Source organism: Bufo bufo, chromosome 8 (assembly GCF_905171765.1).
Source record: "Bufo bufo chromosome 8, aBufBuf1.1, whole genome shotgun sequence".
NCBI classification, from domain to species: domain Eukaryota; kingdom Metazoa; phylum Chordata; class Amphibia; order Anura; family Bufonidae; genus Bufo; species Bufo bufo.
The window spans coordinates 164,228,036-164,240,474 of NC_053396.1; the positions used below are offsets into that span (position 1 = coordinate 164,228,036).

The following is a 12,439-nucleotide window of genomic DNA, read 5'->3' on the forward strand; positions in this document are numbered from 1 at the left end:
GATCCAAGATGGCGCCGGCTCCCGCCACACAGAGGGAGAGCTCCGTGTCTCTCCGGCAGCGACACCCGACCAGCGCTCCTCAGGGACTCCATCTTCAGCAAGCTCCAGTCCTTCAGCTTCACAGGAGCCTAAAAAACAAAAAAGGGTGAGTGAACATCATACATCTATTCCTCCCCTTGATACTTACCCTCCTTCACCAGGCATAGATCCTGGTCTCACTGTCAATGCAATGCAGGACATGCTGGCAGATTTAAAAAGATCCATTCATGGAGATTTCAAAGAGACAATCTCGGTCATCCATGCTGATATAGTAGCCATAGGAGAAAGAACTGCGCATCTAGAAGAAAAAATGGAGGAATTTGTCACAGCACACAATTCGCTAGTTGATAATCACAACGTGGTTGAGGATGATATAGCAGCCATTAAGCTCAAAATTGCGGATCTGGAAGACCGCTCCAGAAGAAACAACATAAGATTTAGAAATATTCCTGAAAACGTCTCAGACTCTCAGCTGCAAGAATTTATTTCTGATCTTATTATATCATATCTTCCAGATACCCTTGAGTCAGAGCTAATCATTGACCGGGTACACCGGGTTCCTAAGCCCAAAGCTCTCCCTGCCTCTGTTCCCAGGGACGTCCTTGCTAGGATCCATTTTTACCACTTGAAAGATTCCCTGATGAGGGAAGCTCAAAAAAAGAAAAAAGATATTCCTGAGAGATTCAGTACTGTACTCCTATTCACAGATTTATCCCCAGCGACACTAAGCAGGAGACGGGAATTTCAAATTTACACCAGAGCGCTAAGAGATAACAATATCCCCTACAAATGGGGTTTTCCTGTCAAACTTATTGTGAGACACCAAAACTCTTCACATGTCCTAACTTCTCCTCAAGAAGCATCAGAAGCTTTTTCCAAATGGAACATTATTCTACCACAAGAGGGCACCAAAGACAAAGATAAAGACAAAGCTACGACTGCCTCTCCTAAAAAACCTCCTGCTGATAAGAGTCATCTCAACTTAACTCCAGAATGGACAAGAGTTGGAAGAATCCCACCATGACTTCAATCCGGGACAGTAAATATAACTACCTTTGCTTCTGATTAAATTGCTATGTTTTTTCAAGCCTTGCGGGGATCCACACCCTGCTGTTCTATTTTACAGAACACTTTTTCCATCTAGGTGTTCACTTTCCCTAATCCATTGTTCACTTTACGCCTCTTATACTAAGTGATAGACATCACTAATTTTACGGTCACTGTTGGACCCTTAATATGTTATTGTTATTTATTATTTATGTTATGTTTTACATTTTAACTTATTATTTTTTAAGGTTACATACAGGGGGTCTATTTTCAGCTCATAACAAATATGAAAACAAGGATTTATTTCCACGGTCCCCTCACTCACCAAATGGTAACATTGGGGTACTTTGTTTTTTTTTTTTTTCTTCACCTGTTCACTTTGTCTCTTTTTCACAATTTTCTCAGGATTCTGAAGTCTACAGGGTTACTTCATCTGAAGACTCAAGATGGCTAACAATGGCATAAAGATCCTATCAACAAATGTTAAAGGTTTGAACAGCCCCTTTAAACGCTCCACATATTGGAACGAAGTGAAAAGACAGAGAGCTGACATTATTTGCATTCAGGAATCTCACCTTAATGAGGAGGATTCCCATAGATTCTGTCACCCCTCTTTCCCACACATCTTTATATCTCCAGCCACAAAAAAAAAGAGAGGTGTGATTATAGGTTTTAAAAACACTATAGCATTCCAGTGTCACAATATCTTATTAGATAATGAGGGTAGATATATTATAATCACCTGTGACATAAACAACTCCAGATACACGATAGTAAATCTATATGCTCCAAACTCTGATCAGATAAATTTTATCAAGCGCACTATTAGAATGGCTCAAGAAGCCAAACAAGGGTCTCTGTTAGTTTGTGGGGACTTTAATATGTGCCCTGACTCATCAATTGACAGGCTCCCAGCTCATCCTCCTTCCAATAATTCCTCTTATCTACAAGATTTTTTATTTCAAGAAGGTCTACATGATATCTGGAGAGTTCACCATGCAAATGAAAAAGATTTTTCTTTTTTTTCACATCCACACAACACATACTCTAGAATTGACCTATTTGTCTCAGATAAATGGCTTCTCCAAAAAGTATTGGATGTATCCATTTCTAATATAACATGGTCAGATCATGCATTTATAACCCTTATATTAGATGATATGTACAACAATAGAGTCTATTCCCCTTGGAGACTCAATAACTCACTACTCCAGAATTCGAGTATTCGTATAGATGTGGAAAATTCGCTTAAAGAATACTTTAGGACTAATGACAACAACCTGACTTCAGATACTACACTTTGGAGTGCACACAAGGCGTTCATAAGAGGGATTTTGTTAAAACACGCGGCCATCCAAAAAAGAAATAGAAAGAAAACCTTGGATAAACTATTAACTGATATTAAGTCCCTAGAGGATTCACTTAAATCCTCTCTAGACCCGAAAATTCTTAGCAAGTTAAAAACGGCCAGACACCATCTTTACCTTCACTTACATGAAAGGCATGAATTTCACCTACGTAAAATCAAAGCAGATCATTACTCACAAGGCAACAAAGCTTCAAAAATCCTAGCAAATAGAATAAAAAAAAGAGAAGTCAAAACTAGAATTCCCTTTTTGTATGATTCTCAAGGAAAAAAATTATTCAACCCCAAACAAATAGCAGATGAATTTGCAAAATACTATGCAAAGTTATACAACTTAAGTAGCTCAACAGACACTCTTCAACCCACTTCTGAATACATTAATGAGTTCCTCGAGGGTGTGTCTCTCCCATCATTAACGCCAACTCAAAATCAATCCCTAAATGCTGAAATTACACATTCAGAAATCTCAGAAACAATCCACTCCCTCAAAAATAACAAATCCCCTGGACCAGACGGCCTCACAAATGAGTATTATAAGACTCTTTCGCATATTTTAAACCCTTTCCTAAATAGAACCTTTAACTCAATAGCAACACAAAAGTCAATTCCAAAGGACATGTTAAGTGCACTGATCATAACTTTACCAAAACCTGGTAAACCAGCAGACACTCCAGCTAATTTCAGACCCATATCACTTTTAAATTCTGATATAAAGATTTTTGCGAAAATTCTCGCAAAAAGGTTGTCCAATATATTACCCTCATTAATCTCCAATGACCAGATAGGATTTGTTTCTAACAGGCAATCATCAGATGGCACCAGAAGATTTATAGACTTACTAGATGTGGCACATTATACCCGAACTCCTTCTCTGCTCCTATCCCTGGATGCAGAGAAGGCATTTGACAGAATTCACTGGGATTATATTTACGCAACATTGAAAAAGTTTGGGTTTGGGAACTTCTACTTATCGGCAGTAATGTCTTTATACTCCAATCCAAGCGCCTCTATATATTCGTCTAGTTTTCTGTCCACCCCGTTTAATATTAACAATGGAACCAGGCAGGGATGCCCTATGTCACCCTTGATATTTGCGCTTGCAATGGAACCTTTCGCAGAACACATCAGATCTTCGGCACTTATTAAAGGGATAAAAGTAGGGGAAGTAGACCACCGCATAGGTCTCTTTGCAGACGATGTCTTAATTATTACATCAAACCCAAATATAGCTTTGCCTGCCATTAATGACATCATCTCTAAGTTTGGAAAAGCTTCTTTCTATAAGGTAAATGTAAATAAATCTCAAATTCTGGACTTGGGTTTACCCCCATCTACTAAACGTCTAATTTCCAGATTATATAAATTTTCCTGGGCAAACGAGTCCTTGACATACCTGGGTATTCAACTTGCCTTTCCTACTAACAAACTATTCAAGGTCAATTTTTGGCCCTTATATGATAAAATTAATAATTCCTTGAACAATTTAAGGTTAGAACATATTTCTTGGTTAGGGAGAATAGCTGCTTTGAAAATGGTTATTCTACCCAAAATTATCTATATGTTCCGTAATATTCCTATATCTATTCCCTCTAGTTATATAAACAAGCTCCAATCTCTAATCAATCGCCACATTTGGGGTAAACTCAGACCCAGAGTGAAAGCCCTTATACTTAATAAACCTCTCAAAACAGGAGGTCTTAATGTACCTTCTATTAAGCATTATCATGCCTCTTCTATACTTGACCAACTGAGATATTTACTTAAGGATGATTCTACAAAAAAATGGGTAGCACTAGAAAAAACTATTATGGGTCCCTGCAATATAAACTTGCGTCTTTCTGCTGTAGCGGCTTTTGGTATCAAACATAACTCCCCATTATTAACCCTGACAACAATTCTAAACACCTGGTATTCTGTTGCTAGGATAGATAAATTAATTAATACCTCAATTTTCGCAATGCCCCTGAAGGTTTGTGAACTAGCTATCCCAGACATTAGACTAGACAATTGGGTAAGGCTGGGCATTACTGAAGTCAAACAACTATGGAAGGATGAGGTGTTTGTGGAATTTGCCCATCTTCATAAAAAATTCAATATCCCCAATTCAGATTTCTACAAATACCTAAGGTTAAGACACTTACTGAAATCCTCAAAAATTTTCTCACATGCTACAAACAATCAAACTTTCTCACAATGGATACACATGACCCAAAAATTAGATAAAGGCATTACTAAAGGCTATACCTTACTGAAAGAGTCATGCGCTAATCCCTTACAACATATCCTAGACCTATGGAATCTTGAATTAGGTTCTGACCTATCGGACACAGAGTGGTCTGAAGCCTTCACCTCTGTACCCAAGCTGTCTAAATGCTCTGATCATCTAGAAGGGGCGAGAAAAATTCTCTATAGATGGTATAGAACACCCATATATATTAACAAAATCTTTCCTGATTCATCCCCAGACTGTTGGAGATGCGGTCAAGCGATAGGTAGTTTTTTACATATGTGGTGGGATTGCCCGACTGTTAAAGTCCTATGGTGCTCAATATTTAGTTTTATATCATCATTAGCTTGTTTCCCTATTGAACCTTCATCTAAGATGGCCTTGTTGTCTGTAGGACTGATAGACCTACCCTACCATTTCAGATTCATAGCTAGTCATTTAATATTCATAACCCGACTAAAAATAGCTGCCTGCTGGAAATCTGGGGACCTCCCCAACATTAATAGGATTTGCAGATCTCTAGATAATAGCTGCTTATATGAAGGTTTATGGGCATCTTCTAACAATTCGAAAATTACATTCCTGAAAAGATGGGAAGTCTGGTTGAACCACAAAAGATGTAATTTGCCGCCTAGTGCCTCCATTAGAATGTAAGATTACTATGGATTTATGATGATTTTCATGACAGCCTTTCCAGTTATCTAGTTTTATATTGTCTTTTCTCCAAACCTTCCTGTATATATATGTACCCATACAACTTTTCTACCTACTCAAGCTCAACATTTACAACCGTATGCTGTGAAAAATATTGTATTTTTGTATTAGCTACGTATCTGCCATATTATTACCTATACCAAGATGTATATGTGAATGCTGTCATTTGTTATGTAACCTATTGTTATAAAATTTTTTCAATAAAAACTATTGTTCAAAAAAAAAAAAAAAAAGTGCAGCAGTTGCAGAGAGAGCTGAGCCTCCAGGTGTAATGGCAACACCCCCTAGAGGCTCATTTGCATATATTAAAACATAATTTTTCTCAGCAATGCGGGCACATATGAACATGGGACCAACACAGATGCCTTCAGCTGCCAAGCGCACATGTAACAGGTCAGCCAGGTTCATAGGTACAAATCTGCTGACAGATGCCCTTTAACGGTAGTCCATTTTCAAAGCACTGCTTGCATGCACCCCACTGGGACTAGTATTACCGATAGGCATACCTGGGCAAAAGCTAGGGTCCACTGGGGGACCATTAATGACCTTAGTAAACATGCTTTATGCTTTGAGTGTTGGAGACTGGTGGCCCACATATACCCTGAGCAAGCCCTGTCTAACTCACGTTGTCTGCCATACAGGTGAAACTCGAAAAATTAGAATATTGTGCAAAGTTCATTTATTTCAGTAATGCAACTTAAAAGGTGAAACTAACATATGAGATAGACTCATTACATGCAAAGCGAGATATTTCAAGCCTTTATTTCTTATCATTTGGATGATTATGGCTTACAGCTTATGAAACCCCGAAGTCACAATTTTGAGGTACCCTTTGCTCAGGGGGTATGGATTAATTATCTGACTAGAGTGTGACACTTTGAGCCGAGAATATTGAACCTTTTCACAAAATTCGAATTTTAAGCTGCATTAATGCAATTCCTTTTAAGTTGCATTACTGAAATAAATGGACTTTTGTACGATATTCTAATTTTTCGTGTTTCACCTGTATACTTAAATATTTTAAAGGGACGATCTGTACTTTATAAAATTGTAATTTAACCTACTAATAGCATTGTTAAAGGGATCCTGTCACATTGAACACTGTGTCTGAGCTGCAGGCAGCAGGTTATAGAGCAGGAGGAGCTGAGCAGACTGATATATAGTTTTATTGGGAAAGTTTTTAGTAAAACTTGTATTTCATTCATGTAAATTCCTGCTCATTCTGGGCTTTGAAGTGAAGAAGGCGGTCTGTGTGCATGTGCTGTTCGCATCTGCTGCTCCGTTCCTATTCTTGTCCATTTTGCGGACTAGAATAGGCATTTCTATTATGGGCGTCCCGTTCTGTTCCTAAAATTTGCGGACCGCAAATCATGGCGCAGTCGCGTGCATGAGGCCTTACACTGCTCGACTGAGCACAGGATTGTCAGGAAGGAAGCTTTTATATGCAGTGATCTCCTCCACAGTATGAGGAGGAGAGATCACTAATGCCATCGCTTGTCCCCATACATGATCATTTTTTACTGACAGCAGAGGCTTTATATAATCTGCTGCTACCAAGCGATGATTTAGGTGACTGCTTGAAAAGTCCAATTACCCGATGAATGCATGTTTTTCTCATTCCTCCGGAAATGAGCAGCACTTCTACATCTGCAGATTATCGCCAACGAGCTTTCCTACGAATGCCTTATAGCCACGATCTGACAGCTGTTTGGGCAGTGTAAAGGCCTTTGGTAGGGCGTCACCATTGCTCTTGTTGCACCCAAACTCGCTCCTTTCTGTGGCCAGTCCCTCTCTTTCTGCTCTGCCACTGTCTGGCCCTGTCTATCAAAGCAGCAAAGGAGGGGCTGGCCACAGAGTGGAGCTTGGGTGCAACAAGAGCTACAGCGACACCCTCATTGCACCAAACACCTAATTTGCATATTAGGGAAAAGTATCATAGCTTGTAAACAGAGCCTCAGATCATCAAAAGAAAATCAGCATTTTAATCAGGTGAACGGCAGCTATTTGCCTATCCAGACAGTTTGACAGGGAGGTCGCTGGTGACAGATTCCCTTTACGGAGAAAAGTTTTAATGGAACGGCCAAATGTAAAGTAAAATGCAGCGTTTCTGTCAATACATTGTTTTATTATTCTGCAGCAAAAAGCTCCTGGAAAAGAATTGTTCAATATGAGCTGCAGTCATTTGAACCTGACCGAGAAAGAATACTTTGGCTTGGAATTCAAGAATAACAACGGCTACCAAGTAAGTCTCACGTCTCTTATCTACAGGGAATGTCCGCTCTAAGCATAATGCCTGGTAGGGCTGGTTCTCCATGCAACAAACATATCTTTATTTGTAAAAAAAATAAATAAAAAAAATGTGGGAAAAATGAATCTTTTAAAAGGAATAGGATTCCAGTGCACCGCAGGCGTTCGGTGCACCATCACTCTGCTGCCTTCCCTTCCCAGCGCCTCCCAATCTGCTTCCCCTGCCTCTTTGCTCTTCGCTCTGAAATCCATCCTGCCCCAGTGCTGATTGTCCAAACTATGTGCATGCGCAGAACAGTCCTGGAATGACCTCTATCGAGTGTACTGTGCATGCGTCAAAGTTTGAACAGTCAGCGCAGGTGTGGGTTTCGATTGCCAGGAGTGATGACGCGGGTGAAGCCTGGCCCTGTCCATCAAAGCATAGTAAAAGTAGCAGAGCATTTGTGCACCGAATGGTGCAACCCTGCCTATGGTGCACTTGAGTCCTCATGAGCATAAAGATAAAAAGATGAATTTCTCCACATTGCAGGAATGGATTTTATACAGAATGGTACGTCTGTTATACAGGGAGCCAGCCCGACAAGGCGTTATGCTCACCAGGGAAGTGATTTTTCAGATGAGACTCCCTATAAAAGGAGCAAAATACACACACCCTCTGCAGTAAAAAAAAAGGTAACAATGTACACAATACTTGAAGGGGGCCTATCCACGAAAAAACCTATGCCATGTAGAACTTTAGTGCTGAGCACTGTGCCCTTTTTTTTCTAAACGGCCCTTTTTGGCTTTCCTCGCATGTACACATTCATTGAAAGTATTTATGTCTATTAGGGAAATGCCTCTTTCACCCTATACTTGGCTACTGCATTGTAACTGCTCAGAATCTCTGCACTCTGAAAAAAACAGGAAAACTACAAAGACATGGAAGTGCTTTTCATTGAAGGAGGGCAGGGAATCTGTATCTGAGAGCAGCAGAACATCTAGAAGCTATGATATTCTGGAGCTGAGCTCTGGAAAAATCTGACTGAGCTTTTAGGGATCATGCACACGAACGTATTTTCCTTCCGTGTCCGTTTTTTGTTTTGCTGACTGTATAAAGAACCATTCATTTCAAAGGGACCGCAAAAAAACGGAAGTTACTCCGTGTGCATTCCGTTTCCGTATGTCCGTTCCGCAAAAAAAAAAAACATGTCCTATTATTGTGCGCATTATGGACAAGAATAGTACTTTTGTATTAGGGGCCATCTGTTCCGTTCCGCAAAACACGGAATGCACACGGACGTCATCCGTATTTTTTGCTTAACCGTATTTTTTGCGCCGCAAAATACATACGATCGTGTGCATGAGCCCTTGGGCCCCTTTCACACTAGCGAGTTTTATGCGCGGGTGCAATGCGTGATGCGAACGCATTACGCCCGCACTGAATCCAGACCCATTCATTTCAATGGGGCTGTGTACATGAGCGTTGTTTTTTCACGCATCATTTCTGCGTTGCGTGAAAATCGCAGCATGTTCTATATTCTGCGATTCTCACGCAGCACTGGCCCCATAGAAGTGAATGGGGCTGCGTGAAAATTGCATCCGGATGGCAAGTAACTTAGCAACACAGAATGGATTTAAGACAGAAAGTTGAGTTGCTCAGCGTCTGGCTCCAGGCAGCACATGAGGCAGGAGTTTGCTGCACAGGTTTTCCAGCCCTTGCGGACCTTTATCAGCCATGCCGAAGACACCACGGGCTATGAATGTTGAGAGGCTCATTGTCCTCGGGCAGAAGAGGCCCTGCATTTGGGATACGCGAAGTGGGGACTACCACGACCGTTATAAAAAAAGATGCAGCCTGGGTGGAGATAACCCAGTAGCTATTTGCCACCATCTGGGAGAAAACCAAAGGACAAAGTCGCCCGAATTTGGGTAAGTAGCCAATGTATATACATGTGTGATCCTTGCTGTCCTCCCTAGTATAGAACATGTGATAGTTTCTCCTCCATAGCATAGAACATGTGATAGTTTATCCTCCATAGCATAGCACATGTGATAGTTTATCCTCCATAGCATAGCACATGTGATAGTTTATCCTCCATAGCATAGCACATGTGATAGTTTATCCTCCATAGCATAGCACATGTGATAGTTTATCCTCCATAGCATAGCACATGTGATAGTTTATCCTCCATAGCATAGCACATGTGATAGTTTATCCTCCATAGCATAGCACATGTGATAGTTTATCCTCCATAGCATAGCACATTTGATAGTTTCTCCTCCATAGCATAGCACATGTGATACGTTATAATCTGTTGGATTGTATATTTAGGTTAAAAAATTTTTTTTCTTTTTATTACAAGTTGATGAGGCAAATAATCGTTGGCGGAGCTGTAGGGACCAGTTCCGCAAAGAGATGCACCACCAGGGGCGGAGTGGTTCCGGGCCGTCAAAGAAAAGGCCATATATGTAAAGGGAACAACTCATGTTCCGTCGTGAGGTCATGGAGCTGCATCCGTAAGTTATTTCTACACAATGACCACTATACATGTTTATCCATACACACTGTACGTAGACTATTTAGGTAATGTTATATAGTTTGAAAATATTCATGTAGAAAAGGCATATTTGCCAATAGCAACAACTCAAATTCCTCCTTTCATGAGCAAAAGTAGGTGACCAACATGACAAGTGGAGTAGGATTTGTTGCTATGGGCAGCTATGACACTTCTAATTTCCCCAATTTACATAACTTACCCCATATGTAATAAGTTGGTTATTTCATGTCGTACTATGTGCAAAAAGTAATTTGATTATAGTAATATGTGACGTTAATAGTTCTAAAACAAAATACTGTTTATCTAGTAATGTAATCTTTTTTTTCTTTTTTTTAAGAACTGAGGACAACCTCCTAGAGGATGAAAGGGATGAGTCTGCTCCGCTCTTCTCCAGTGCTTGTGAGGAAAACACTCCCTCTGGGGCAGCGCAGGCGGAGAGTGCCACAGGAACAAGCACGGCACCTTTCAGGCCACCAGCGGTTTCTGGAGGCAATTCCCCACCCTCCTTTGGCTCTACCCAGCCAAGCGAGACGACGGGCAATCCCTCCTGCCGAGTCTCTCATCAACACCCAGGTGCATGATTATTTATCGAGAGCCCGGCAGGAGGAAGAAGTTTGACTTTTATAACTGTACTCTGGCCTCGTATTTGTGCCGGCTGCCTCCAGAACGAGTCCTGAGAATCAAAGCGGCTCTCGGAATCGTTCTGGATGCAGCCACTTCCCCCCCAATGACCCTACAGAAATTTTTGGAGCCCTGGAAAATTGCCGCCTCCATGGGAACATGTTTGGCCCCCAGCCAATGCCAGTTTCCCAGGGCTCACAACCTCCACCACCACCTCTTATACAAATCCACCCTCCAAGGGGTCATTATGGCCCACCTACTAGGCCATATGGACCACATTATCATGTGGAGTCCTCATATGGGCATGCTGTCCCCACCTCCTCACAAGCTGCCCCATCGCAGTACTTGGGCCCCCCTTCCCAACCAGCCTACCTTGGCCCGCAGTTTACGGCCCCACCCTCGCCATCTGGGTGTTATACAAATTTGTAAATGTTTTTGTAAGCTTTATTTCGTTTATTTTTTTTAAATTGCGTGAGAAAAAGTCAATGACTATTATTTTTATTTACAATTATTTTATTTAACCGATTTATATTGTTACCTCTCTTTATTATATACATTGCATATTTATATTTATGTATCACCAACACATACACCACATTTATAATAGTATACTGTATAGTACTAGAGTACTATAGTATAGTACTGTAAGTATACTGCATAGTAATATACTATACAATAATCTTACCCAAATACACTTAACTCTATATATACTTGTGTAGATTGATTGATAGATCACTGTACACAGACTATTATAAATGTTCTTTTCATCTATAGCTTCACATTTCCAAACTTTAATATACATATTTTTTAATATTTATACATATATACTGTTGTGGAAATGTTATTATGCGGACATTTTACTTTAGGATGTGTGTGTGTTTTTATAGATTGTCATCTGTCTCCCTGTGTCGGATTTAGCCAAAGAGCGCTCTAGCAGAGGGTACTTTGGCTGAATCGGGACCAGTGGTAAAACCGTCAGTATGAAAACCTTCTCATGGGCTTGGAGACATACCTGCTTTTAAGACATGCATATCTGCCTTGTCGGTATACTCGTACCGTATACTGACAATAGTCGTAGCAATGTCTCGCAGATAATCTCAAACCTATAGGAACCAGTAGTATGATTAGATACTGATCACCTTTGAGCAGTATTGAATGAGGTCCATGCTGACAGTGATGGGGGGTGGGCGGCCATCTGGCTGGTCAGACAATGGACATGACTCATCCTTCCTTATACAGGGATGGGGTGTATGCATTGTCTGTCCAGCCACATTGATTGCCCCTCCCTGTCCTTTGTCATCACTTCCTGTATGTTATCACTTCCTGTATCCTTGTCTTGGGCCAGCCCTTTTTTACACCTTTTGTGAGTAAATAAAAGACACGGGTTGAGCAGGGAGGAGAGCAGTTGCTCAGAATTTCAATCAAGATGGTAGCACCTGGGTTTGTCTCTGGCTGCGGCTAAGGGAAGAGGGATTTACCTTTTTCCTTACACAAACTTTGATGCGAGCTGATTACAACTATTTATATTTCTACAACAATACAAACATGTTTTCCACAATATAATGTCCTTTAAGCACACTATAGTAAACACAATACAGATGGAGTTATGTGCCATGACACATGTAATAATATTTTTGTCGT

The 12,439-nt window shown here is 40.6% G+C and overlaps 1 protein-coding gene across 1 annotated transcript in view; it reads left to right on the forward strand.

Moving 5' to 3' along the window:
* The first annotated feature begins 238 nt into the window (after window positions 1-238).
* Window positions 239-12,439, forward strand: part of FRMD7 (FERM domain containing 7) — a 36,770-nt gene continuing 24,569 nt past the window's right edge. The window contains exons 1-2 of the mRNA XM_040406333.1: window positions 239-1,042; window positions 7,531-7,635. Coding sequence (XP_040262267.1) covers window positions 239-1,042; window positions 7,531-7,635 — 909 coding nt within the window. The remainder of the gene's footprint in view (window positions 1,043-7,530; window positions 7,636-12,439) is intronic.